Source organism: Mus caroli, unplaced genomic scaffold, assembly GCF_978045245.1.
Source record: "Mus caroli unplaced genomic scaffold, Mus_caroli_1 scaffold_1, whole genome shotgun sequence".
Taxonomy (NCBI): Eukaryota; Metazoa; Chordata; class Mammalia; order Rodentia; family Muridae; genus Mus; species Mus caroli.
This window is the reverse complement of record NW_028227256.1, coordinates 185,131,760-185,159,003: the sequence shown is the minus strand read 5'-3', so window position 1 is coordinate 185,159,003 and position 27,244 is coordinate 185,131,760. Positions and strand designations below refer to the sequence as shown.

The 27,244-nt window shown below is 43.6% G+C and overlaps 1 protein-coding gene across 8 annotated transcripts in view; it reads right to left on the bottom strand.

The window, feature by feature from the left end:
- Gpatch2 (G-patch domain containing 2) overlaps positions 1-27,244 on the bottom strand; it is a 145,425-nt gene that overhangs the window by 28,456 nt on the left and 89,725 nt on the right. For all 8 annotated transcript variants that reach the window (XR_015048613.1, XR_015048614.1, XM_085843676.1 and 5 more), the window contains 3 exons: positions 25,098-25,165; positions 6,469-6,508; positions 188-258 (listed from right to left, as the gene is read on the bottom strand). Coding sequence is in view for 6 of the 8 variants with exons in the window: in XM_085843676.1 (XP_085699802.1) it covers positions 188-258; positions 6,469-6,508; positions 25,098-25,165 (179 nt within the window). In the remaining 2 variants the exon portion in view is untranslated. The remainder of the gene's footprint in view (positions 1-187; positions 259-6,468; positions 6,509-25,097; positions 25,166-27,244) is intronic.

The window sequence follows — 27,244 nt, the reverse complement described above, 5'->3', positions numbered from 1 at the left end:
CCCCTGAAAAAAACCTCTTTGCTTACATTTCATCAGCTTTAAAACAATTTAGCCAAAATGGCATCTTTTTATTCATCCCTGGGAACCCAGACATGGGTTTTGACAAATACTACACCGTTCACAAGGTTTCACGGTTACACAGTACGGCCCTGAGCCTGTGAGAGCAGAGAGCATCCTGGACGCTTACCTGCTGGCTGTTTTCAGGGAGCAGCTTTTCTTGTGTCCTCTTTCCGCTCGGTTATCTCTCAGAAGCTGATGCTATAGAGTGTCAAGACAAAGTGCAAAAGCAAAAATATTTCCGTTACATTATTTTGCAATGAGGAAAAGAGTTTGTAATTGAAGGGACACTGGCATGCCCAGGTACATAACTTTCTTGCCACTCTCTTGGCTAATGATGCCAGTGTCACTGTGCAGAAATGCCAGGGAGGGATAGCAAGCCAGGAGGGGCAACCTGTCCTTGACAGCTGCAGTGACTGATCTCTTGGAGCATGGAGTTTAGATGTGTCCCCGACTTCTATAGCCACAGTGACAACACCCTCTGTTGTCTAAGGCTTTGACTGTTAGGCTCAGCTGCCATATTTTTGAAACTGATATGATATAATACTGTTTCTTATGTACCTAAGCCTCCCATATCAGAAAATACAGCAAAAGTGGCCTCTTAAAACCTACTGGCTTGTATGATGTATACATGTGTGTGTGTGTGTGTGCACATATACATTCTCCAAATGTGTAGACATCCATGTCCCTTCATACTTGCTTTACTCTACTTAACTGGAAATAAAATAGATGTGGAAAACATTCAGCCAGTACTTTCACCATGTCACTCAAAGTTTAATTTACTTGTATACATAATGTCTATGAAGATGCAAGGCTAAGCTCAAATACACAGCACATCAGAAATCAGCCTGAGCAGAAGAAGTTTTACAGGGACTGACACATGACAGACGTGTGTTCCAGCAAACCCTCAAGCCATCTGTTTCAGTGACAGGGTCATCAAATACAAACTGTACCCACAGACAGAGCCTGTACCCTCAGACAGTGTCTGCACCCTGAGACAGAGCCTGCACCCTCAGAGCCTGTACCCTCAGACAGTGTCTGCACCCTGAGACAGAGCCTGCACCCTCAGACAGAGCCTGCACCCTCAGAGCCTGTACCCTCAGACAGAGCCTGTACCTTCAAACACAGTCTGCACCCTGAGACAGAGCCTGCACCCTCAGACAGAGCCTGTACCCTCAGACAGAGCCTGCACCGTCAGACAGAGCCTGCACCCTCAGACAGAGCCTGTACCCTCAGACAGTGTCTGCACCCTGAGACAGAGCCTGCACCCTCAGAGCCTGTACCCTCAGACAGAGCCTGCACCCTCAGACAGAGCTTGCACCCTCAGAGCCTATACCCTCAGACAGAGCCTGTACCCTCAGACAGAGTCTGTACCCTCAGACAGAGCCTGTACCTTCAAACACAGTCTGCACCCTGAGACAGAGCCTGCACCGTCAGACAGAGCCTGTCCTTCACTTTTCTAAGGTCTAGTCTTTGATTCTAAGACAGGAACCTGGGGCACTGAACTGTGGAGAGAACGGGGTCTGAGCTGTACAGGTGTGACAATGGTCACAGTTAAGAACTCAGCTGTCAGTCTGCACAGGCTGAGAGAGTCAGGAACTTCTGAGGCAGGGTAAGTATTCTCAACAGCTCCACCACTGAGAACCGAATGCTAATGGCCACTTTCTAGACAGCTCAGACCTTCATTCCATCCCTAGTATCCAAGGATGCCTTAGCTACGTACGTCCTCCTGAAGGCTCTTACCCAGATTGTCACCACTCTAGTCCAGACCACGGTGTTCTCACTCCACAGCCTCCTAGATGGGTCTCCCTGTCTGAGGTCTTGCTCTAATCCACGCCATTCTGAGCTGTAGTCAATATGAGCTTTCCTAAATGAATCTCATTTTATTACACATAAAATAAAATTCAAAGTCTTGTGCTGGGATATAATGGCCCTTAATAATTTGATTACTTCTCTACATGAGTAAGCTGCTGTGCTCCCTCCTACCTGTGGTCTAACCTCCTCCCTTCCTCAGACCCCAACCACACTGAGCCTTCCCTTGGGAGATGGGAGATGGATGGTGCCTTTGCGGCGCTTCACTTCAAGGTTTCAGTTTATCTCTATCTCCAGGGCTTAGACTCTTCTGGAACATTTTCAGTGCTCAATAGATATTTGTTGAATGAATGAATGAACGAATGAATGAATGAACGAGGCAATGAAGTAGGGCATGAGATCTGGTGTATGATATGCAGCTGAGGCCATAACTCATTATTGTTACTTATAGAAAATAGTGACCATTTATCTTAAGTCCATTAATCTGAAAGTGTTTTAATTTAGAAACACTTTATACCAAGAACATTAAATTGGTTCTGAAAATACAAAAAAAATTAATTGCTTTGGCATTTCTAAGTCTAGTGCCTTCAAGTCTATATATAAACCAACATTTGTGACACCGATAATTCAAGGTGAGATGACAAACTCCCCTCCGTTATCTTAAGATTCACGGCAGTTAACACTCTTCTCATTTTAAGATAAAAGTCACTGGAACTGCTTTCCTAAGGATGGCATTAAAACAGTTCAAAAACTTAAAAAGTTCACTGAGAAAAAGTCTGGGACAACTTGGGTTTGAAATTGCAACCATGATGGCAGGCTGTACCAACCTGGTCGGGGAGGTTTCCAGCCCACTGTCTGGAAGGACACAAAGGAGATGATACTGACTCTGAACTTGGCTCTACCTCTTCCGAGTAGATCCATATAAGAATGTGTTCTTATCCTAAAGTTCATGGTTTTGATGGGTATAGTATAAAAAAGACAAATATTGCAATACTGCAATTAATACACATAGACTCCTTCATGAAATTATCTCACTTTACCAATAAAACCACAAATCATGGTCAATAATAAATTCTGAATGAAGTTCAGATAAAAAAGATTTAGATGCTTGAGCCATGAACAAGTGAATTCATGAAGCCCAATGTCTAGAGAACACTGAGAGGGCCTGGATATGTGCTGTATCTGAAAAGAGGCAGCAGGCTGCAAACTCACGGTGAGAGCAGCTGCAGCTACATTGTGGGGCTTCTATCAGTGTCACACAAAAGGTCATTCAGGGGTCATGACTCAGTGTCATCCTGGCTAAGAACAGAGCTCACCTTCAGGCCTTCAGATCGGGGGCTTAAGCCAAATGGAGCCACAACTCCGCACTTAGTCACCTGCAGCTGTCCATTAGGAAATGGCTTGCATGAAGCAACACCAAGTCAACACGCAACACCAAAACCATGGCACACAAGCCCAGGGTTGATGGAGCCAGCCAGAGAGACAAGAGGGTTACGTGTAGCTCATGGCTTCCACATGGACAAAATAGGAATAAGGAATTTCTGAGCTATTCATGTTTCCACATAACTATTAAGTCTCATCAAAAGGAAGAAGCGCATCCTCTTTTACTGTTGCTACAGCCAAACTATGCCTGGTCAAAAGCGCCTCTGTCAGGAGCCCCTGAATAGCTGAAACGCCATTTCAAGTCTCTGCAGACTTGGCCTTTCAGTGTCTTCAACATTAGAGAGAGAATGGAGAAACCTCTAAACCACCATCAGTGACTCAAAATGTCAAGGTGGAAGATGTTCACAGAGGGAAAGCCTCAGAAGCTAAACGCACACACACCAGAAATATACACTCACATGCAGAGACACAGACAAGTGTGGGCACGCACGCACACAGTGATACACAGATGTGTCCCCTTTCTTTCACCTGAGTGGCCTTCCAGGATCCTTGCTTATCTCTCTATAGCTACCGACAGTCATTACCTTCATGGGCATGCAGACCATCAGAGTCTGAGTGGGAAAATGACGCTGCTTTTTATAAATACCTTTGCCTGTAAGAGTAGTGAGCATGTGACAGATAATACGTGTGGTAGCTCTTCCTGGTTGTCAACCTGACTATATCTGGAATGAACTACAATCCAGAATTGGAGGGCTCACCTGTGATTCAGATCTTGAGGCTGGAAGACACAAGTTTCTGACCTGGATCTTGACATGGATATCTTGAGGCATAGTGGCCATGAAAAGCTTAGGCCCAGGCAAGGTAGTATATGCCTGTAATCCCAGGAGACTAAAGCAAGGAAATCTGTGAGGTCAAGGTAAACATGGGACAAAGCGAGTTCCAGATCCAGGTGTGGTGACACACATCTTTGATCTTGGCCACACCTCCTGCTGGAGGCCTACATAAGGGCATTGGAAGAAGGAAGATTCACTCTCTGTTCTTCGACTCCTTGCACTTACTAGCCTGCACATCTGTTGGGACCTACTTCTACAGTAGACCAGCTGAAACAACTAGCCTCGTGGGACTGAGCAACTGCTAGATTCTTGGACTTCCGACTACAGACTGAAAGTCATCACAATATATTCCCTTAACATATAGAGAGGACATTCAATAAGTTCTGTGACTCCAGAGAACCCTGCCTAATACAACAGATGGCAGGGAAGTTACAGCTCAGAGCGACAGAAGCACGAGCACGGTAGGCAGCACACCAAGGAACAGAACAGGAAGCTGGAGGAAGGAACGAGGTGAGGAGTTGGAGGGAGTTAAGTCACTATTGTCCTTACTCTACGGAGCTACACAGGAAGAAGAAAGAAGAAAGGTTGAGTGCACTGCAAAGTCATTCACGGGACACAGTGAAGAATCTTGTCATTTCTCTGTTTACTGTGCTACAGTTAGGTCTCTGCTGAATTCAGGAATGATCACAGCAGTGTACATGCTATGCATGTGCCTATTGCTACCCAGCTAACCCGTCCTCACTGCGTAGGTTCCATGGCCGCCTCTTCAGGTACCTGCTGAAAATTATGTTCACACCCGGAGTTGTGCTGTCCATGCCTGGCACTCACCGCAGACGTACACTGAGGGTAAAACCAAGTCTCCCAGGTGACAGAGCCACTCAGATGACGCTGTCCTGTTATAGCTCGCATCCTATGAACAAACTGTTGTTTTAGTGTGTGTGTCCTTCTGAATTCAATGCTTTTGTACTTGTATGGCCTCAGGAATAGTGTGTACTGCTGTTACGCTCAGGAGAGCTGTGACAGGCTGGGAAAGAAAAGGCATTGCCTGTTAAAATAAGCCGTGCTCACTGAGGAGCTGCAGTGCCGCTGTCAGAGCTTAATGACTCAAAGGTTTCATGTTTGAAACCAAATCAACCAATCTCTCTCTCTCTCTCTCTCTCTCTCTCTCTCTCTCTCTCTCTCTTTCACACACACACACACACCCACCCACCCACCCAAGGCCACAACCTAACTGATGAAGGAAGACCTCGGGACCAAAAGTCTGGAAGAACTGGCTCTGTGCTTCCTCTATGAATACTGGTCAGTATTTACAAATCTAGTGTTTGAGTCTACTTATAGAACCCAAGTACCACAAATGAAAACATTACCTACATTTACTAATTAATAACTTATTGAATCAAGACAAAAAGTAGGAGTCAAGTATGTAGAATGCATACTGAAGTTTAAGCAAAAGGCCAAACTAAAAATTAGTCAAAGGATTATGACTAAAAAAGTGAGAAGGAACTGGTACCATTCTCTCTAGAGGTTAGGAGTGACAGATTCTCTCTCTCTCTCTCTCTCTCTCTCTCTCTCTCTCTCTCTCTCTCACTCACTCTCTCTCTCTCTCTCTCTACTGCTGCAGAGCTGAGCCCAGGGCCTCTGAGGGCTCTCATGCCATGTAAGCTCTCCTCTCCCAGCCCTGGCCCCTCAGGGTCCTGTCAACTTTCAGACAGTGGCTTCTTTATGGATCATATGACTAAAACATAACTCGATCATTGAAAAGAAAGAAAGCCCTCTCAAGGAGTCAAACACTAAACTGTAAGTCTCTAGGTTTACCGTGATCTAACTCTAAATACTATTAGCATGTTTTAAGGAGACAATTAAGAGCAAGGTAGAACACCCAGTTTCTGCCAGCCCAGCTACTCATGTACATCAAACAGCCATTTCAAAACACACACATACCTGCAATAGGCCAAATCTCATAAAAAATGACTGCCTGCCCCCCATCTCAGTAACAGCCCGCGCTGCCGGATCTTCATGGTTTTACTTGGTGACTTGGATTTTTGAGGCAATTTCTCCTGCCGACCAGGCTAGCCCCATGGGCTAGCCCACTGCATGGATGGGGACGCTGAACTCCTGATCCTTCCATCTTACTGTCCCAAGCACAGGGTTACACAGGCATGCACAGTCAGACCCAGGATTTCCTAGGAAAGTCCTCCATGTGACCCAGTCCACAGTGGCTACCTGCGTGACTTGGGACAGTGGCGGTGGGATGAGTCTCAGATGCAGGCTGAGGTCAGTATTAAGCCCCAGCACAACTGAGTCCTTTGAAATTAAGCTGCTCTCTCTGTGCTGACTTACTATCCCAAAGGAGACAGACACATTGAAGGAGATGGTCCCTTACCTGGCCGTGCTCTGTCCTAGCCCCAGGGTTAAACCAGTGGCTGTGGAGAGAAGAAGAGTGGTGAGCTGGCCCTTCCTCGGAAGCACTTGCTCTCCAATGAACAGTCAGCATATGCTTTAAGGAATTTGTTCACACTCTCAACAGAACCTTAAATATGCTTTATTTTAATGGGTATTTCATGTAATTCTAGACTTACACCAATTTTGACAGGAATATAAGAGTGCTCATAACCCAGTAATTTTCAATTTAATAAGCAAACGGAGTTAGAATTACATTTCCATTTAATTATGTTAACATAAACTGCTGGGACTGTGTTCATTTTACAAATCAATTCTGGTTATAAAATCTACAAATGCTATCATTTGCCACAACTTAATTATAGCATCATTATGCCAAATTATGACTTTTGATTATTGGAGTTATTTAAAAAAGAGTTGAAAATACAAGAATATCCTATTCTGCAGCTCTGCACTCAGGATTAAGACAAAAAAAAAAAAATCCCAGTCTGAATCACAGACTTTGTACTTTGGATCCATTCCTTTCACAGCTAAGCAATCATGGTAGCGGGTCAGAACAAGTTCCACAACCCTGAATCCACAGCGGTAGCGTAGTTAAATCTTCTAGTTCTGCCACCAAGCCCAGCTCTTTCCCATGACCCTTCACAGATTCTCAGCACATTTGTCCCTGGGGTGCTCATCAGCTGCATACCCAGTGCTCCAGTAGCACAGCAAATATGTAGGAGTGGACATTGAAGATGCTGACAACACAACTATAAAGAATACTAGTGACTACAAGTACCTCTAGTATTCCAAGAACAGCATCTTTATAAAGACTGGGGCAGGCAGGTGGGAGTGACCAGCCTCCACAGGAGTGGCTTGTCTTTATCTCCTTTAGCACATCTCCAGGTCATGGCTGGTGATGTTCCCCGGCAGGCCAGAACCCACACTGCCATGAGAAGGGACACCTCACTAGTGTTAGTGTGCTAACACTGGACCATCTACCAGTTGGGAGCAAACTTTCAATGATAGCTCCACTGACAGCCTGGCCAAGTTATCTTTTCTGCTGTGGGTTATTTTAAAGCAAAGTATTTAGAGATCAAATGCACACCCAGTGAATTGTTTCCTAAAAGGATTAAAGCAGCAGTCCTTTGTGCCATCTCTCCCAGCCCCAACTCGCAGGCTGGAAAAACAGCTTTTGGTCTTTTCCTCTTCACAAACATGCTACGCTCTATAGGAAAATGGTATAGTTGTGGTGTGTAAATGATTTTAGGTTAAAGGCCGAGTTCCTGTTAGTACAGATTTACTCTTCCCTAGCCCCTGATGCTCTCAACTTTAGCCTAACAGTGAGGTAAGAGGAAGATGTCCTATCATCACTATCATCATCATCCTGCCACCACGCCTCTTCCATTCTTCCCTGGCTGGTGCTGGCCTGGCTTCTCTGCTGTGTTTCTCTGCTTTCCCCTCAGCCTCCTTTAAATAGCCAGGCCTTTGTCACCCTCGGTGATAAAGATGGAAGTGGGAGGTGCTGTCCAATGCCTACCCTACTTTCAGGGTTCAGCTTTCCTACAGGCTGTTGAGAGGTGTGTGGTGGTTCTCTGTGGTGCTTGCTGAACCCACACCCCTGGTACCGGCTGACTCAGTTACTGAACTACAGGATGTTGAGAGGTGTGTGGTGGTTCTCTGTGGTGCTTGCTGAACCCACACCCCTGGTACCGGCTGACTCAGTTACTGAACTACAGGATGTTGAGAGGTGTGTGGTGGTTCTCTGTGGTGCTTGCTGAACCCACACCCCTGGTACCGGCTGACTTACTGAACTACAGGATGTTGAGAGGTGTGTGGTGGTTCTCTGTGGTGCTTGCTGAACCCACACCCCTGGTACCGGCTGACTCAGTTACTGAACTACAGGATGTTGAGAGGTGTGTGGTGGTTCTCTGTGGTGCTTGCTGAACCCACACCCCTGGTACCGGCTGACTTACTGAACTACAGGATGTTGAGAGGTGTGTGGTGGTTCTCTGTGGTGTTTGTTGAACCCACACCCCTGGTACCGGCTGACTCAGTTACTGAACTACAGGATGTTGAGAGGTGTGTGGTGGTTCTCTGTGGTGCTTGCTGAACCCACACCCCTGGTACCGGCTGACTCAGTTACTGAACTTTGGGTCTGGAAACTGGCTGGAGACTCTTCTATGCCCTCTTTTCTCAACATTTTTCTATTTTCTGCCTACACAGAATCTAGGTAAGAAGACTCAAAGTAAGTTTTCCAAGAGGCCAAAATCCTGACTACTGAAGAAGTTACCTGAAATAAGTTTTAAGAACTTCCTGTGGAATTTAGAGCATAGGGCAATGTAACTTGGCAGGCTCTGGAGGTCACTGGGTCACTGGGTCACAGGGGAGTTGCGGTGGGAGGGGCTGACACTACAATGCACAGGTGGGTGGAAGCAGGAGGATGTGAACAAGTACACTGGCTAAGAGGAGGAAGGAGGGGAGGAAACAGTGGAGGGGGAGAGTGGTGATGGCCCCAGGACAGAGGAAAGGACCAACTGAAGCACAGGAGTCAGCGTCAACAGTGCATGAGCAAAACTGTAAGACAGCGGGCAAGGGAAGGCGTGAGTGGCCAGCTTCACCTGAGTAAGTTAATGAACAAAGACTGTGAAGAAGGACAGAGGGTTGGAGAAGGTCAGCAAACCAAAATTCTAGAGGCCAGGATTTCTGGGTGCTTTCATTCCAGAGTAACCAAGGAAGTGCTTTTGTACCTGAGTAGCACACCAGTGAAACTCACTGGTCAAGGGGGAGCAAACCTGTCTAAGTGCTGGCATGAACAGTTCATGCAAATCTCTCTGCAGTGCCATTGGTCTTCGGAGCACCCCATTACCTATACAGTTAGCATTTAATCCCCAAACTCTCAGAGGTAGATGCTTTGAAAACAAAGACACAGGCTCAGAGAGATGAAGTCATTTGCCACAGATTTCTTAAGCAAGTAATAGTTCAAAGGTCAGTGCTCTGATTTTACAGCCATGTGCTTCCAGCCTCCAAGCCTGTGGCCATTGACAGAGACCAAGAGAATCAAGGATCCAAGTGTTCAAGTGTCCCACGTACAAGGCTAGGTAGAGGTAGCTCTCTAGCAAGGAAGATGCTCTACTGGGGTACTGGTGTGGTCGGGAGAGGGTGGACTCTGTGTGCACCACTGAGCAAACACCCTGGCAGACTTAAAGGCTTCCTTTTCTATAGTGTTAGCACGTTTGCTCACACCTATCTCCTTTTAAGAAATTAGGATCAGATACCAGGGAATTTACTTACCATAGTAACAGAAACTGGAGTTCCTTGAGAGAGGGACAGTATTTAAGAGCAACAGTCCCAGCAAGGACAACAGTGAACATGGGGAAGACTCAGTTACAGAAGCAGTAGCCAGGAGCTGCTGTATCTGAAGAGTGCTCACTGCTGGCAGCCCCACCCTAGCTGGCCAGTTGTCATTATACCCTATCACATCTCCACTGCATTCTGGTTCACAAGGCTGCCAAGCACTGGGGTAACAACTGAACCCAGAACATCTGATCCTGGGCCTTGTGTTCTTAGGCAACATCCCTTTTATCTCCTACAGTTCAATATCATGAGTTTTGGTAGAGGAATGCCTGGGATTGTGTTTCTGGGTTGTTTCTCTCCATTCTATGCCCACAGAACTTAGGATAATAATGAGGGGATGATTTTAATAACACTGTCACAAAAAATACTTGGAGGTGGAGAGATGACCAAGTTGGTAAAGCGGAGAAGGCTTGGAATACAGCAATTGAGGGGGCTTAGAATGGAGCTCTCTGGGGCTTGCTGGCCATCCAATTGAACAAAATAGTCAAGCTTCAGCTTCAGTTCTCTCTCTCTCTCTCTCTCTCTCTCTCTCTCTTTCATACACACACACACACACACACACAGAGAGAGAGAGAGAGAGAGAGAGAGAGAGAGAGAGAGAGAGAGAGAGAGAGAGAGAGCGCAAATGGGTGTAGTGTCCTTCAGATGTGAGTGAAGCGTCTATGGTGGGCAGTGCCGGGAAGCAGACAGCAGTTGCATTTTGCTCTAGTCAGGATTTCAGAGCAAGCTCTCAGATGACCAACGGTGAAAGAAGTAGAATGGAAAGGTTGAGACATAGGCTACCAGTCCTCTCAAGGCAGGAGAGTTGGATGAGACCTCTAGGCTCAGTTCTCCCTGCGGGACAGGGTGGGCAGATCTAGAAACGGAGCCTATCATGCCAGCATGGCTCTGCTGGGGGAAGATGTGTGTACCTCCCCTGCCACCTTCTGTGGCCATCTTTTAAGAAGGGCAGTCTTGTACCTACAGTGTGGAAGGGCTTGTGCCTCAGGTCTCTGTAGATGCTGAGTAGCACATAAATTCCTTCTCATGCTTCCATGTCCCCTCTCTAACCAAGGAGCTGAACAGCAGGTAGAAGCAATGTACTGGATTTCGCAGGCAGTCAACCAACATTACTCCTGGGCAAAAAGACAAAGCCAACCCCAGGGGTTTTGATTGAGGACTCCAAAAACTGTACTTTTACATACAGATTTTCAGAAATAAGTTTTTCTTTTTGGACAAAAAGCATATTTTTAAAATTATGAGTGTATGTATGTATGTATGTGTGTGTAATGTAATCTGAATAGTAGCCATTAGTCAGATCTACCTCCTTAAATTTAAAGGAATATTACATACTCAGTTCCTCTGTTTAGCAGTCACATGTCAGGCTTAAAGGTACATATGGTTTTAGGGAGCACCACCATCATCATTTCAGTTCACCTGGGCACTAGCAAATGACATACTGGATAGCATTGGTATTAATGGGTTACCACTGAAAATTTAAATTAACACTGAAAACATTATACACTCATCCTCCACGAACACATTTCTTCTGAGCACAGGTATTTTCTTGATGAGATCTGTAAGTAGGAAGTACACAACTGAAGGGGAGAGCCGCAGCCACAGCACTTAGGAGGCTGTGAGGATTAGCATATGCTTGGCTCATGGGGTGGCCCTATTAGAAAGTGTGGCCCTGTTGGAGTAGGCGTGTCATTGTGGGTGTGGGCTTTAAAACCCTCATCCTAGATTCCTGGAAGTCAGTTTTCTACTAGCAGCCTTCAGATGAAGATGCAGAACTCTCAGCTCCTCCTGCATCATGCCTGCCTGGATGCTGCCATGCTCCTGCCTTGATAATAATGGACTGAACCTCTGAACCTGTAAGCCAGCCCACTTGAATCTTGTCCTTTATAAGGTTTGCCTTGGCCATGGTGTCTGTTCACAGCAGTAAAACCCTAAGACAGAGACCAAGATGAGAGAGCCCTGAGCATCAACAATTCTTGATGCAAGAATTTAAAAAAGGATACAAAGGGGAGAGAAAAGCAGAAACATGACAAACTCCCAGCTCAGATACAGAAATAAAAATTAAAGCAAGATAGGCTAGCATCAAGAATCCATTTGGGCCCTTCCGGTCCGAACAGCACCTGGGTAGCTAGGGCTCAGAGTCAGCTGACACCCGCCAGCTACCCACGACACCCGCCACGGGATCTTAAGACTTCTGGTGAGTGGAAAACAGCATCTGCTCCAATCTCTAAACAGAGACAACTATAACAACTAACTCCAGAGATTACCAGATGGCGAAAGGTAAACGTAATAATCTTACTAACAGAAACCAAGACCACTCACCATCATCAGAACCCAGCACTCCCACTTTGCCCAGTCCAGGGCACCCCAACACACCGGAAAAGCTAGACCCGGATCTAAAAGCATATCTCATGATGATGGTAGAGGACATCAAGAAGGACTTTAATAACATACTTAAAGAAATACAGGAGAACACTGCTAAACAGGTAGAAGACATTAAAGAGGAAGCACAAAAATCCCTTAAAGAATTGTAGGAAAACCAGACCAAACAGATGATGGAATTGAATAAAGCCATCCAAGACCTAAAAAGGGAAGTAGACACAATAAAGAAAACCCAAATGGAGGCAACGCTGGAGATAGAAACCCTAGAAAAGAAATCTGGAACCATAGATGCGAGCATCAGCAACAGAATACAAGAGATGGAAGAGAGAATGTCAGGTGCAGAAGACTCCATAGAGAACATCAGCACAACAATCAAAGAAAATACAAAATCCAAAAAGATCCTAACTCAAAACATCCAGGAAATCCAGGACACAATGAGAAGACCAAACCTACAGATAATAGGAGTAGATAAGAATGAAGATTTTTCAACTCAAAGGACCGGCAAATATCTTCAACAAAATCATAAAGAAAAACTTCCCAAACCTAAAGAAAGAGATGCCCATGAAAATACAAGAAGCCTACAGAACTCCAAATAGACTTGACCAGAAAAGAAATTCCTTCCGACACATAATAATCAGAACAACAAATGCACTAAATAAAGATAGAATACTAAAAGCAGTAAGGGAAAAAGTTCAAGTAACATTTAAAGGCAAGCCTATCAGAATTACACCAGATTTTTCACCAGAGACTATGAAAGCCAGAAGGGCCTGGACAGATGTTATACAAAAACTAAGAGAACACAAATTCCAGCCCAGGCTACTATACCCAGCCAAACTCTCAATTACCATAGATGGAGAAACCAAAGTATTCCATGACAAGACCAAATTCACACATTATCTTTCTACGAATCCAGCCCTTCAAGGTTAATAACAGAAAAAAAAAAAAACCAATACAAGGACGGAAACCACGCCCAAGAAAAAGCAAGAAGGTAATCCCTCAACAAACCTAAAAGAAGACAGCCACAAGAACAGAACTCCAACTCTAACAACAAAAATAAAAGGAAGCAACAATTACTTCTTCCTAATATCTCTTAATATCAATGGACTCAACTCCCCAATAAAAAGACATAGACTAACAGGCTGGCTACAGAAACAGGACCCAACATTTTGCTGCTTACAGGAAACTCATCTCAGAGAAAAAGATAGACACTACCTCAGAATGAAAGGCTGGAAAACAATTTTCCAAGCAAATGGTAGGAAGAAACAAGCTGGAGTAGCCACTTCCAACCCAAAGTCATCAAAAAAGACAAGGAAGGGCAATTCATACTCATCAAAGTTAAATCATCCAAGAGGAGCTATCAATTCTGAATATCTATGCTCCAAATACAAGGGCAGCCACATTCATTCAAGATACTTTAGTAAAGCTCAAAGCACACATTGCACCTCACACAAAAATAGTGGGAGACTTCAACACACCACTTTCACCAATGGACAGATCATGGAAGCAGAAACTAAACAGGGACACAGTGAAACTAACAGAGGTTATGAAACAAATGGATCTGACAGATATCTACAGAACATTTTATCCTAAAACAAAAGGATATACCTTCTTCTCAGCACCTCACGGTACGCTCTCCAAAATTGAAAACATAATTGGTCATAAAACAAGCCTCAACATATACAAAAATATTGAAATTGTCCCATGCATCCTATCAGATCACCATGGACTAAGGCTGATCTTCAATAACAAAATAAATAATAGAAAGCCAACATAAATGTGGAAGCTAAACAACACTCTTCTCAATGATACCTTGGTCAAGGAAGGAATAAAGAAAGAAATTAAGGACTTTTTGGAGTTTAATGAAAATGAAGCCACAACATACCCAAACTTATGGGACACAATGAAAGCATTTCTAAGAGGAAAACTCATAGTTCTGAGTGCCTCCAAAAAGAAACTAGAGAGAGCACACATTAGCAGCTTGACAACACACCTAAAAGCTCTAGAATGAAAGGAAGCAAATTCACCCAAGAGGAGTAGACGGCAGGAAATAATCAAACTCAGGAGTGAAATCAACCAAGTGGAAAGAAGAGGAACTATTCAAAGAATCAACCAATCGAAGAGCTGGTTCTTTGAGAAAATCAACAAGATAGATAAACCCTTAGCCAGACTCACTAGAGGGCATAGGGAAAGTATTCTAATTAACAAAATCAGAAATGAAAAGGGAGACATAACAACAGATCCTGAAGAAACCCAAAACACCATCAGATCCTTCTACAAAAGGCTATACTCAACAAAACTGGAGAACCTGGATGAAATGGACAAGTTTCTAGACAGATACCAGGTACCAAAGTGAAATCAAGATCAGGTTAGTGATCTAAACAGCCCTATATCCCCTAAAGAAACAGAAGCAGTCATTAATAGTCTCCCAACCAAAAAAAGCCCAGGACCAGATGGGTTTAGTGCAGAGTTCTATCAGACCTTCAAAGAAGATCTAATCCCAGTTCTTCACAAACTATTCCACAAAAGAGAAACAGAAGGTACTCTACCCAACTCATTCTATGAAGCCACAATTACTCTGATACCTAAACCACAAAAAGACCCAACAAAGATAGAGAACTTCAGACCAATTTCCCTTATGAATATCGATGCAAAAATCCTCAATAAAGTTCTCGCTAACCGAATCCAAGAACACATCAAAACAATCATCCATCCTGACCAAGTAGGTTTCATCCCAGGGATGCAAGGATGGTTCAATATATGGAAATCCATCAATGTAATCCAGTATATAAACAAACTCAAAGACAAAAACCACATGATCATCTCGTTAGATGCTGACAAAGCCTTTGAAAAATCCAACACCCCTTCATGATAAAAGTCTTGGAAAGATCAGGAATTCAAGGCCCATACCTAGCCATGATAAAAGCAATCTACAGCAAACCAGTAGCCAACACCAAAGTAAATGGTGAGAAGCTGGAAGAAATCCCACTAAAATCAGGGACTAGACAAGGCTGTCCACTCTCTCCCTACCTATTCAACATTGTACTTGAAGTCCTAGCCAGAGCAATTAGACAACAAAAGGAGATCAAGGGGATACAAATTGGAAAAGAAGAAGTCAAAATATCACTCTTTGCAGATGATATGATAGTATACATAAGTGACCCTAAAAATTCCACCAGAGAACTCCTAAGCCTGATAAACAGCTTCAATGAAGTAGCTGGATATAAAATTAACTCAAGCAAGTCAATGGCCTTTCTGTACACAAAGGATAAACAGGCTGAGAAGGAAATTAGGGGAACAACACCCTTCTCAATAGTCACAAACAATATAAAATACCTTGGTGTGACTCTAACTAAGGAAGTGAAAGATCTGTATGACAAGAACTTCAAGTCTCTGAAGAAATTAAAGAAGATCTCAGAAGATGGAAAGATCTCCCATGCTCATGGATTGGCAGGATCAACATTGTAAAAATGGCTATCTTGCCAAAAGCAATCTACACATTCAATGCAATCCCCATCAAAATTCCAACTCAATTCTTCAAGGAATTAGAAAGGGCAATCTGCAAATTCATCTGGAACAACAAAAAACCTAGGATAGATAAAAACTCTTCTCAAGGATAACAGAACCTCTGGTGGAATCACCATGCCGGACCTAAAGCTGTACTACACAGCAATTGTGATAAAAACTGCATGGTAGTGGTATAACGACAGACAAGTAGACCAATGGAACAGAATTGAAGACCCTGAGATGAACCCACACACCTATGGTCACTTGATATTTGACAAGGGAGCAAAAACCATCCAGTGGAAAAAAGACAGCATTTTCAACAAATGGTGCTGGCACAACTGGCGGTTATCATGTAGAAGAATGCGAATTGATACATTCCTATTTCCTTGTACTAAGGTCAAATCTAAGTGGATTAAGGAACTCCACATAAAACCAGAGACACTGAAACTTATAGAGGAGAAAATAGGGAAAAGCCTCGAAGATATGGGTACAGGGGAAAAATTCCTGAATAGAACAGCAAAGGCTTGTGTTGTAAGATCGAGAATTAATAAATGGGACCTCATAAAGTTGCAAAGCTTCTGCAAGGCAAAAGACACCGTCAGTAAGACAAAAAGACCACCAACAGATTGGGAAAGGATATTTACCTATCCTAAATCAGATAGGGGACTAATATCCAATATATATAAAGAACTCAAGAAGGTGGACTCCAGAAAATCAAATAACCCCATTAAAAATGGGGCTCAGAACTGAACAAAGAATTCTCACCTGAGGAATACCAAATGGCAGAGAAGCACCTGAAAAAATGTTCAACATGCTTAATCATCAGGGAAATACAACTCAAAACAACCCTGAGATTCCACCTCACACCAGTCAGAATGGCTAAGATCAAAAATTCAGGTGACAGCAGATGCTGGCGAGGATGTGGAGAAAGAGGAACACTCCTTCATTGTTGGTGGGATTGCAAGCTTGTACAACCACTCTGGAAATCGGTTTGGTGGTTCCTTAGAAAACTGGACATAGTACTACCAGAGGACCCAGCAATACCTCTCCTGGGCATATATCCAGAAGATGTTCCAACCGGTAAGAAGGACACATGCTTCACTATGTTCATAGCAGCCTTATTTATAATAGCCAGAAGGTGGAAAGAACCCAGATGTCCCTCAACAGAGGAATGGATACAGAAAATGTGGTACATTTACACAATGGAGTACTACTCAGCTATAAAAAGAAATGAATTTATGAAATTCCTAGGCAAATGGATGGACCTGGAGGGCATCATCCTGAGTGAGGTAACACAATCACAAAGGAACTCACACAATATGTATTCACTGATAAGTGGATATTAGCCCAAAAACTTAGGATACCCAAGATATAAGATACAATTTGTTAAACGCATGAAACTCAAGAAGAATGAAGACCAAAGTATGGACACTGTGCCCCTTCTTAGAATTGGGAAGGAAACACCCATGGAAAGAGTTACAGAGATAAAGTTTGGAGCTGTGACAAAAGGATGGACCATCTAAAGACTGCCATATCCAGGGATCCATCCCATAATCAGTGTCCAAACGCTGACACCATTGCATACACTAGCAAGATTGTGCTGAAATGACCCAGATATAGCTGTCTCTTGTGAGACAATGCCGGGGCCTAGCAAACACAGAAGTGGATGCTCACAGTCAGCTATTGGATGGATCACAGGGCCCCCAATGGAGGAGGTAGAGAAAGTACCCAAGGAGTTAAAGGGAACTGCAACACTATAGGTGGAACAACATTATGAACTAACCAGTACCCCAGAGCTCTTGACTCTAGCTGCATATGTATCAAAAGATGGCCTAGTAGGCCATCACTGGAAAGAGAGGCCCATTGGACTTGCAAACTTTATATGCCCCAGTACAGGGGATTTCCACGGCCAAATTGTGGGAGTGGGTGGGTAGGGGAGTGGGGGGTGGGAGTGTATTGGGGACTTTTTGGATAGCATTGGAAATGTAAATGAGGAAAATACCTAATAAAAAAAATTAATTAAAAAAAAAGAGTGAGTTCTAAGTAATACTGGGTATGATCTGATGCAATGAAATAAAAAATGATAACCTGTGTTGTTGCCATGACACGTTTGTGACACATGTAGAACTCTTACCTGACAAATAGTCATTAGTGATTGGAAGGATTGTTGATCCTTATATTCCTGAACTAGTTTTACCTCTATGAAAAAAAAAAAATGCTTAGGATTTTCATTGTCCAGGGCTCTTTCTTTGAAATATGTTTGTGGCTGGAAAATTGCATTGTATCTTGCTTCTAAAGATGAAGTTTTAAGAGCCTTTCCAGGAGCACTTAACAAAGGATCACAGTGACACAAAAAAAAGAATCCATTTGGGGAGGCTGGTGAGATGGCTCAGTGGGTAAGAGCACTGACTGCTCTTCCAAAGGTCCTGAGTTCAAATCCCAGCAACCACATGCTGACTCACAACCACCCGTAATGAGATCTGGCATCCTCTTCTGGTGTATCTGAAGTCAGCTACAGTGTACTTAATGTACTACTAATAAATAATTTAAAAAAAAAAAAGAATCCATTCAGTTAAGAACGTAAGTCTTTGTAGCTACCTTAGACAGCAGTAAAAAACAAAAACAAAAATAAAACAAAAATGCCTAAGATTGAAGGCCAACCTGTCAGGATGGAAACTGAGAGAGCTCAGTCATACTAAATGAACCAATCAAACAGAAGCAGACTAAACACCCAGGTGCCTTTCCACTATTCACAGAGAAAGTCCTTAACTGTGTGCCACCGTCTGCAGTCTCACCATGTGACAATCTGCCTTCATGGTCTTTCATATGTATTAGAATTGCTCCAGATTCTTGAATGCAGAATATCCTATTTTATTTGCTTGAAATGGTCTTCCCACTCCCAACTCATGTACACCATAGAGATTGATCAGTTCTTATAATTCACTGTCCAGATAAAAGGTAAGAATCAGAGCCCTTAGCTCAGTATATAATAAAACACATGTACTATCACGTAATCGCAGATGCAAGTACCTGTCTGTCCGCTGACCACTAGTGATAGGTAAAGTCTGTGAATAACATGAGCACAGTGATCATGTGTGCCTTGTTCTCAGCAACATGAGAAGGCAGTCCTTATAGGTATCTGGGAACGCGTGCAGAAGAACTTGACTTACAATGGCAGGAGGGCAGTTGCCACATTTGTTCTTTATGAAGATATTGCTCCTCCATTAATTTTTTTCTATGATACAAAACACCAACTATAAAATGATAAACAGAAGGCTGTTTAAATGTTCATTTGCTTTATTAAAATACTAATGAAAACTCAGAAAGTTGTGCTTGATATGCCTGATAAACAGAAAAAAACAAGTTTGGGTCTAGGCCCTCCCACCTGTCAGGTAGCTTCTGGCTAATGTCTGCAGTCTGGGTTCCTTCCTTATCAACTAAAATAACACTGGGGACGGGTGTGTTGACTCAGCAAGCCAAGTCTTTGGTAGCAAATTGTCTAAGTCCAACCTCTGGAACCAACATGGGGCAGAATACGAGAAATGATTCTATTAAGTTGTCCTCCGACCTGCATGTGTGGGCCACGGTGTATGTGCACACACACACAAAAACACACATATCAATAAAATATAAGAAAAAGAAAAATAAAGATCTGTCTCAGGACTTCGAGGCTTAAACATAAATTCTAATCTCCCATACAGAAGGCATTTGAAATCAATATTAATGCCCTTTTCCCTGCAGAACACTGTGGGCTTCGGTAACATGTGCAGTTTCATTCTCAAGCTTTGGGACCCTCAATGTCCACAGAAGAATTAGTATGACCACGGCTCCCTATAGCATTCCCACAGGATTTGCACATCACAAAACATATCAGAGATGCCAAAGATATTTGTTTCCTGATCGATTTTTGGTCAAGCAGAATTATAGTGTGTGTCTCTGGAAAAGTCAAATCACCTATAAAATGAAGAAAGAACACCTGCTTTGGTAATTCAGAGAGTAGAGACATTAAAATGACACATCGAAAAGAGTCCTGAGAAAGAAAACCTGCAAGGCTCGCTCTGTAAACACCTTATTTATGTAGGGAGGCGACCTCAACTTACTTTATAACTAAAACAGAGATGTTACGGCTCACACACACCATGGTAACCATGATTAATAAGAGATGGAGCTAATCCAGCATACTGTATATAACTCAACCCAGAGTTTCAGCCTCTCTCCCCATAACATAAACCTAAACTTAAAAGTGAAAAAGTATTTCCAGTGAACATAACCTTTAATCTAGTCAAATCTTGCTTAAAGCAAGCCTGATATTTACACAACAGATAAAATGAGCGAATATTTGCTTTATGAAGGAATTCATCATAGGATTGTAATGAGATATCTGTGTGCATTTTTAAAAAGTTCACTCTATATACAGCTTTTAAAGCAGATACATTTTATATAAATATAGAAACAGAATATGAATATCAATTTAAAAATCAATTAATAAATCATATTTATCTCTTTATGATTAAGTATCTTACAAGTAATTGAGAAAAGTAGATAAAATCCTGGAACAGTTTTTGGTTTTCAAGACAGGATCATGTTATGTTACCCTGACTGGCTTAGAAATATGAAGTTCAGGCTAGTTTTGTGATCTCTGGCAGTTAATTCTCTTGCTTCAGTCTCCTAAATGCTGGCAGTAGAGGGTGTGCTAGCATGCCTGGCTCTGCCATCATTCAATGAAATCGAGTTTTATTTTATGCTTACACAAAATTCTAAGAGGGAGTCATGTTAATTTTTACATTTTATTATTTGCATATTTAGAAAGGCAGCAGGATGATGGCAGACACAATTCCATTTCAAACACTGTTTTAAGATTATTATGATTATTACTATTATTAGTTTTGCTTATGTGTGATTGTGTGCCCTGTGCCTATGGATTCTGACAGAGCAGAGGCACTGGCTCCCCTGGGGCTGAAGTGACAGAGGGCATGAGCTTCCTGACACCGGTACTGAGGGTGAAGCACTGGGCCTCTGCAAGAGCAGCCTGTGATCCTAACCACTGAGCAGTGTCTCCAGTATCCTCGGACTTTCCTTTTAGATGCTAACTTCCCTGAGTTAGCTGGACTAAGACTAACTTCCCTGAGTTAGCTGGACTAAGGCTAACTTCCCTGAGTTAGCTGGACTAAGGCTAACTTCCCTGAGTTAGCTGGACTAAGACTAACTTCCCTGAGTTAGCTGGACTAAGGCTAACTTCCCTGAGTTAGCTGGACTAAGGCTAACTTCCCTGAGTTAGCTGGACTAAGGCTAACTTCCCTGAGTTAGCTGGCCTATGGCTCTCAGCCCATTCCGTGCAAGTCTTCTATTAACGCACACTTCATTTGCCTGTGCTCAGTACTTCCTGCTAAAAGGGAATGACTATCTATTCATGCCTGGACTTTCAACATGAAAATACTTTTCCAGGGAATAATTATGAAATAGTTTTTTTTTTCCCAATTAGCACAGCACTAAACAAAATGTAATCTCATGAAACTGATCAAATGTTATAACTACGGGACTCTTAGACTTTTCAGTGTGTGGTCCAAATGTTTCCAGGAGCTGTTTTGTGAGGTGTGTAGCAATGCTGCCATCAGCAAATAATAATCTGCATTTGTTTTTATAACAGAAATTATCTTGAAATGTTACTGCATAGTATCTACTTAGTTGGTTATTTGGCTACAGAAGTAATGGATGGCGCGCATGGGCCATGAGTGCTCTCCCACGGAGCTTCAGCCCACCCCTTACCTATACTTTACCTGAGTGACTTCTGCTCTCCTCCTCAGCGGAGAACTTTCAATATGGAACAGCCTACTGCTATGGTTCTCTGAACCTAAACCCACCTCTCCCTTCTCCAGCTGGAGGTTCCAGCACCTTCCCAGCTATTTACACACAGCTTGGTACAGAGACAGAGCTCTGGGAGTGGATGCTCCACTGCCCATGTTCAAAATTCAAAGTCCCTTCATGCTCTAGAGCCAGCCCAGTGACTTGCTCTACTCACTCAACTCTACTTTACGTGTGGCTTTTCACCAGTGGAACTCTTCAGTTTCCTGTGTCTGTGTGAGTGGTGTCCGAATGTGTGTATGCATGCCTTTAAGGGTGTGGACACAAGTCTTGGAAGTCAGCTCGTCAGCTTGCACTGACCACATAGCCACCAACAGTTGATGACGAGTCCTGCCTCTACCATTGAGAAATGTGTGGCTACAACTCTGAAGCAGTCTTACAAGCAAGCTGCTCCTACAAGGCAGTGCCCTCTCTTCGGAATGGTGGTCAAACTGCACATGTATGTTCTGGCACACTGGGCATCAGGAATGGCATTCCTAGGTGGAAGTCTTCATCTTCTGGTGTGATGGCCTGCCTTCTGCAACCCTCTATGCACATGTGCAGCTTTAGTGCATGGGCGGCTTTACCAAGAGGATCCACGGCCAGACTGAATTAGCAGTCCTAAGTGAGAGGCCTTGGACGAGAGTCTGAGAGAGATGAAGTAGTCAGCCCTTGGAGATCTGGAAGAAGTCTCCTCTGGGAAAGGCTAGAGTACTCTGCACACTGTGTAACCTGCAAAGGGCAGAGCATGTAGCTGCGGAAGGGCTGGGCTGGGATCACAATTCTGTCAGCAGCTACTTACAGGAGAGCATCAACTTCTTAGGCTTAAGGTTACAGGTAGCTATGAGCTGAACCAGAGTTATTACAACTCAGCTGAGACATTTCTTCTTTGCTAATCTCTTTCAAGCCATGACAACCAGACATCTGATTCTGCTCAATGGCCATGAAGAGGTTCTTGCTGAAAGGTGAGACAGGAGAGCTGCTGGCACTGTCCTTCGCAGAGCAGAACAGAGCAGAGAGGAGCACGAGAAGCAGCCATTTTAAAGACCAGGAGACAATAACCTCTCGGAGGACATCAGAGAGAAGGACAACGAAGGCAAGGGGAAGGCAGAGCTGTGTCCCTGCAGAAGAGAGCATGGCTCCTAATATTATAATCCAGAGCAGCACCTTGTCTGGATATAGGCTCTCCACAGAGACAAGTTAAAATGAGGTCAGTGAAGCAGGGCCTCAGTCCAGGGTGACACTGTAGAGCATCTCACTGGCCTGCCTTGGTGCCTTACAAAGGAGAAATTCGGACAAAGACCAGCACAGGGAAAATGTCACCAGAGCTGGGCTGGGGACCAGCAGAGAGTGCTGTCAACTGTGAGAAGCAAAGGAAAGAACCAGGAAGTGCCTTCTCTTCCCCCATCCCCAGGAGGAAGCTGAGCCAGGAAGTGCCTTCTCCCCCATCCCCAGGAGGAAGCTGAGCCTGCTGCCAGCTTTGCTTCAGACCTGGGGTTTCCTGCCTAAATGGTAGATTTTGTCCCAGTTGGGTACACTGGCGCTGTGCTACTGCAGCCTAGGATGGAATGGGACGATAGAGGCAGACAGAAAAGCCGCCGGCCGGCCGCCGATGACATCAACGGCTCTGCACAAGAAGCTTCCTTCCTTTACTTATGCCAACAAACAAAAACGGGAAAAATAAATCTCAAGAAAAGCAAAACTGAAACAAAACAACCACAAACAACATCGCTGTGTGAGCCCCAACAGGAGCCCATCCCAGCTCACAGGGCAGAGGTGACAAACAGGCTCAGGCACAGCAGCAGGGTGTCTGTTGATGACCTCTAAGGTGTCCGCACTGGTGGCAGATGACAGTGGGAATGTTAAGTAAAACGAGATGATGACCAGACCTGAACTTGAGTCACAAAAGCAAGTAATTTACTCTGGAACCATGGAAAGCTAGAGGCTGAAAGATCCAGAGGGACTCTACAATGACATAAAAGATAACAAGGCAATGGGGAGGAAATGGGAAAGAAGAGGTCATAAGAGTCAGACACTGGGAACAGGACTACAGCCACGGGAAGGCAAGGGATTGTAGTTATCTAGGGCTGGAGTTCTCTGTGGTGAGGCAGTGGCAAGCTTCACCCATGGGAATGGAACCTAACACCCGCTATTCCTGGAGCATCTTAGCAGACTGAGAACCCGGGACAGACATCCTGAGGTGGGGGAGACAGAGGGACATTGAGCATAAGCCCCACCCATTGCATTTAGAGGCAACACTTGGGTCTGCATCCTGTTCTTTCCTACTTACTCATTTCTCTATTTATCACAGTTTTAGAGACAGGGTCTCATGAAGCCAAGGCTGGCCCCAAGCCTGTTCCACTCCTGATCCTTCTGCCTCACTTTCCATGTGCTAGCATGGGCAGACTGCCCTGTCCCACAGGCAGGTCAGTGTGCTCTAGTTTAAATCGACACTTGGGGTCTCCAGCCACTCAGTGACCCACCTAAGGGCCTGCCCCAACAGTCTCAGGGCTGACAGAGGACTGCAGCGGCAGGATAGGAGAAGCATGCCCGCAGAGCATGCACACTCTTCCTCTACCAAAAGGAATGATCTAAAATAGTTTTGCATCTACTTGCCTCAGCTGCTGCAGCTCCTCAGAAGAAAATTAATGTAAAAACTGTATATAACATCTGGCTGCTGTCCGGAGTTTTATGTATTTTTAAAGCTTCATCATATCAAGCAAGACGACAAGGGAGAGTCTGATATCAATTTTCTATGTCTGGACAATAGTTTGTTTCCTTGCTTTCTATTTAGGGTCCAGTTTTTGTTTTCAAAGAAAACCAGTTTTATTTTGTTTTGTTTTGTTTTTTGTTTGTTTTAAAGCAGATCTTTATTAGACTTTTTTTTTTTTTTTTTTAGCAAAAACCAAATTGAAAACTCATGCCTTTCCATATCTCGTAGGCCTCAATTTCATCCAACTTCAGAAGGCAGAAGAGACACATATAACATGAAACTACCACACGAGACAGGGTTTTCCAATAAGACTACAGAATTAAGATTACCACCAAGAAATCTTATCTAAAGTCATACAAACTGATAGCTATGCAAACTTACCTACTGAACCATTTTGTTTGTTGCTAGAGAAAATATAGTTTGGTTTCAATGTAGGTCTTCACTGTGATAAGCAAAGGCTAGGCAGGCAGGCAGAAGCCAGAGTGGAGAGGCAATAATGAAGACGGGTCACTTAGCGTTTACGTTGGTACCACAGAAGGGCTGGCACACAGGCTTGCTACAGGCCAATGTCATGCAGATTTAATGCTTTTAGACAGGGCCTAGATTTCACTGAATGGGACATGAACATCAAACTCTATCAAAATAAAGAATGTAGTCACAAGTCCTTCTATCTGCCATGGGCTCAGCTACAGTTGTTCATACACTGTCACCCTCGTGTGCTTTATTATGCTCCTAAAGTAGGTACAAACTAAAGTGTCCTAACTCAGCAAGAGTGACTAGTTTCCTAGAGAAACAGATAGACAACCCAAGCAAGCTACAGAAGCCTGAGCACTCACTCGTGGTGATGGGCGTCTGACGAGAAGTGAACCATCCTCTTGTCACTCACAGGGCCAGGAGCAGACATCTGAAAACAAATGACAAAAACAAGTCACAATGGTTTGCTATCGACAACGCAAAGCGGCATCTGTTTGAAGACATCTTTCTAAATGGAGGAAAGAACATTAATTTCACACCCAAGGGAAAACTGCAAGGAGACAAAGGCCTGGTAAGAAGGGTCCTCGAGGGCTGCAGAGGTCCAGACTGCTTCCGACCTGAGCAGGGTGCCCAGTGCCCCTGAAATGCCAACCCCCAGGGAGTTAGATCCTTTTGGTCTAACAGAGTTACCACACTAGGTTAAGGTGCTGTTAGAGCATCTTGACAAGTGTACACACCTGGCTTAAGAACAGAGCAGTGGCTTCACCATCCAGACACTGTCACACTAGTGTGAGAGGTCAAGCAGACCACTCCTGAGCAGATGCCACTTCGGGGCAACCAGCTCTGTGGTGGACGCTTGCATTAAAATGTGCAAATCCAAGTGTATACAAGAACTTCCGCCACAAGAGCAGTGAAGGGCTCTTTTTATATGTTTTCTACAAAGGAATTATCTTGGTATTTACATTGAGTGAAATATAATTTTAGCATAAGAACAATATTTTCTCCTCAATGTCTAGATAAATTAGAAGTTCTATGAAGAAAACACCAGGTGTTTTTTCTATGGTGACAACTGTTTAGGGTTGTTATGAACTCCACAGAATTCCTGTTGTATCCAAGGTTCTCAAATGGAGCAAAAGGCAGCCATGAATGGGTGAATCTGCCACTCCTGATGACAAGCTATGAATGTCTAGCAAAGACTCTTGAGTAACGCTCCTTCATGACAAAAGTTATTCCTGTTTAGTTCCACAAGAGCCATTTTAACCACACCAGAGTAAATCCAGCATGGCCTAACAAAGGAACATTCTGGAGACACTTCACTCTTCTCTCCCTTGAGTCACGCGCATCCACTCTGGCATTGCTATACAAGCAGGGCAGTGTGCAGGAGATGACAGTGATCCGTGCAGGGCAGGAGCACACACAAGTGCTTGGCTGTGCTCCAAGACCACAGCCCACAGCCATTTTGGAGTAGTCTCATGTTATTCCAGCAGGTATCCCTGGAACACAGTAATCCATTTTCTACACTGGGGCTGTGGGAAGCCGCCCGGGCCTGTGTCATGGTTTGTTAGACGTCCGTGATCACATTAGCTCATGGCGGACCTGACACTTTTATTCAGTTTACAGTATGGTCTATGTACGGACAACTTATTCCCTTTGCCAGGGCTGCTGACAACCTTTTCCACACTGTATTAATCTTGTTTACTGACTTTATCTTGGTACAAATATCAGAAAAGTGAACTTTTTATCTCAGAGACAGAATAAACAGCGTGTTGACAGAAGCAGGAGCTATTTTGCAGGCTGAAATTGCTTGTTTACCCCAAGCTACACTTACAGGAAAATGTTTAAGTCTTGCTCTGGCTTGAAATACATAATCTGAAATTTAATAGATGAAGAAATTTCACATATACCCATGTGATAAATTGCCTGATGAAAACAATACAGGGAAATATAATAAAACAGAACTTATAACAAGTTTATACCACAATACAAATGTAAGCTTTCAATCCAGTCAAAAATAATATTACTGGGTATTTCTCAGGAATTGGACACATGTCTAAAAAACTGCAAGCTCCCTTCAATTGCAGCATATAATTCATAGATTTAAAGAATCAAATGTAGACATTTAACTAACTTCACATGTGTATTTATTTGGTCATGGCCTTGGAGAAACACAAGCGACTGTCCTGCAGTACTTTTAAGTTACTTATATTTTGCTTCTAAAGGCAGACAAAGTGGACACCTTTTAACACTTCAAAAATGAGCTAAAGTATCTATCGCTGCCGTGACCCTGTAAGAGCTACACCTCGGAGGGCAATGTCAGACATTTGCCTTACCCAAAACCTGAGCATGGCATCTACAGTGCAGCCTTCCTGCATGGAAAGCAGGGCTATCCTAAAGTCTGAGGCCATTTAAACTTTCAAAATGTTTAATATGACTGATTATTAGCATGATATACCATGCATATTATGCTAACCTTAATTAACCGTTCAAAAACAGTTAAAGAATTGTAAAA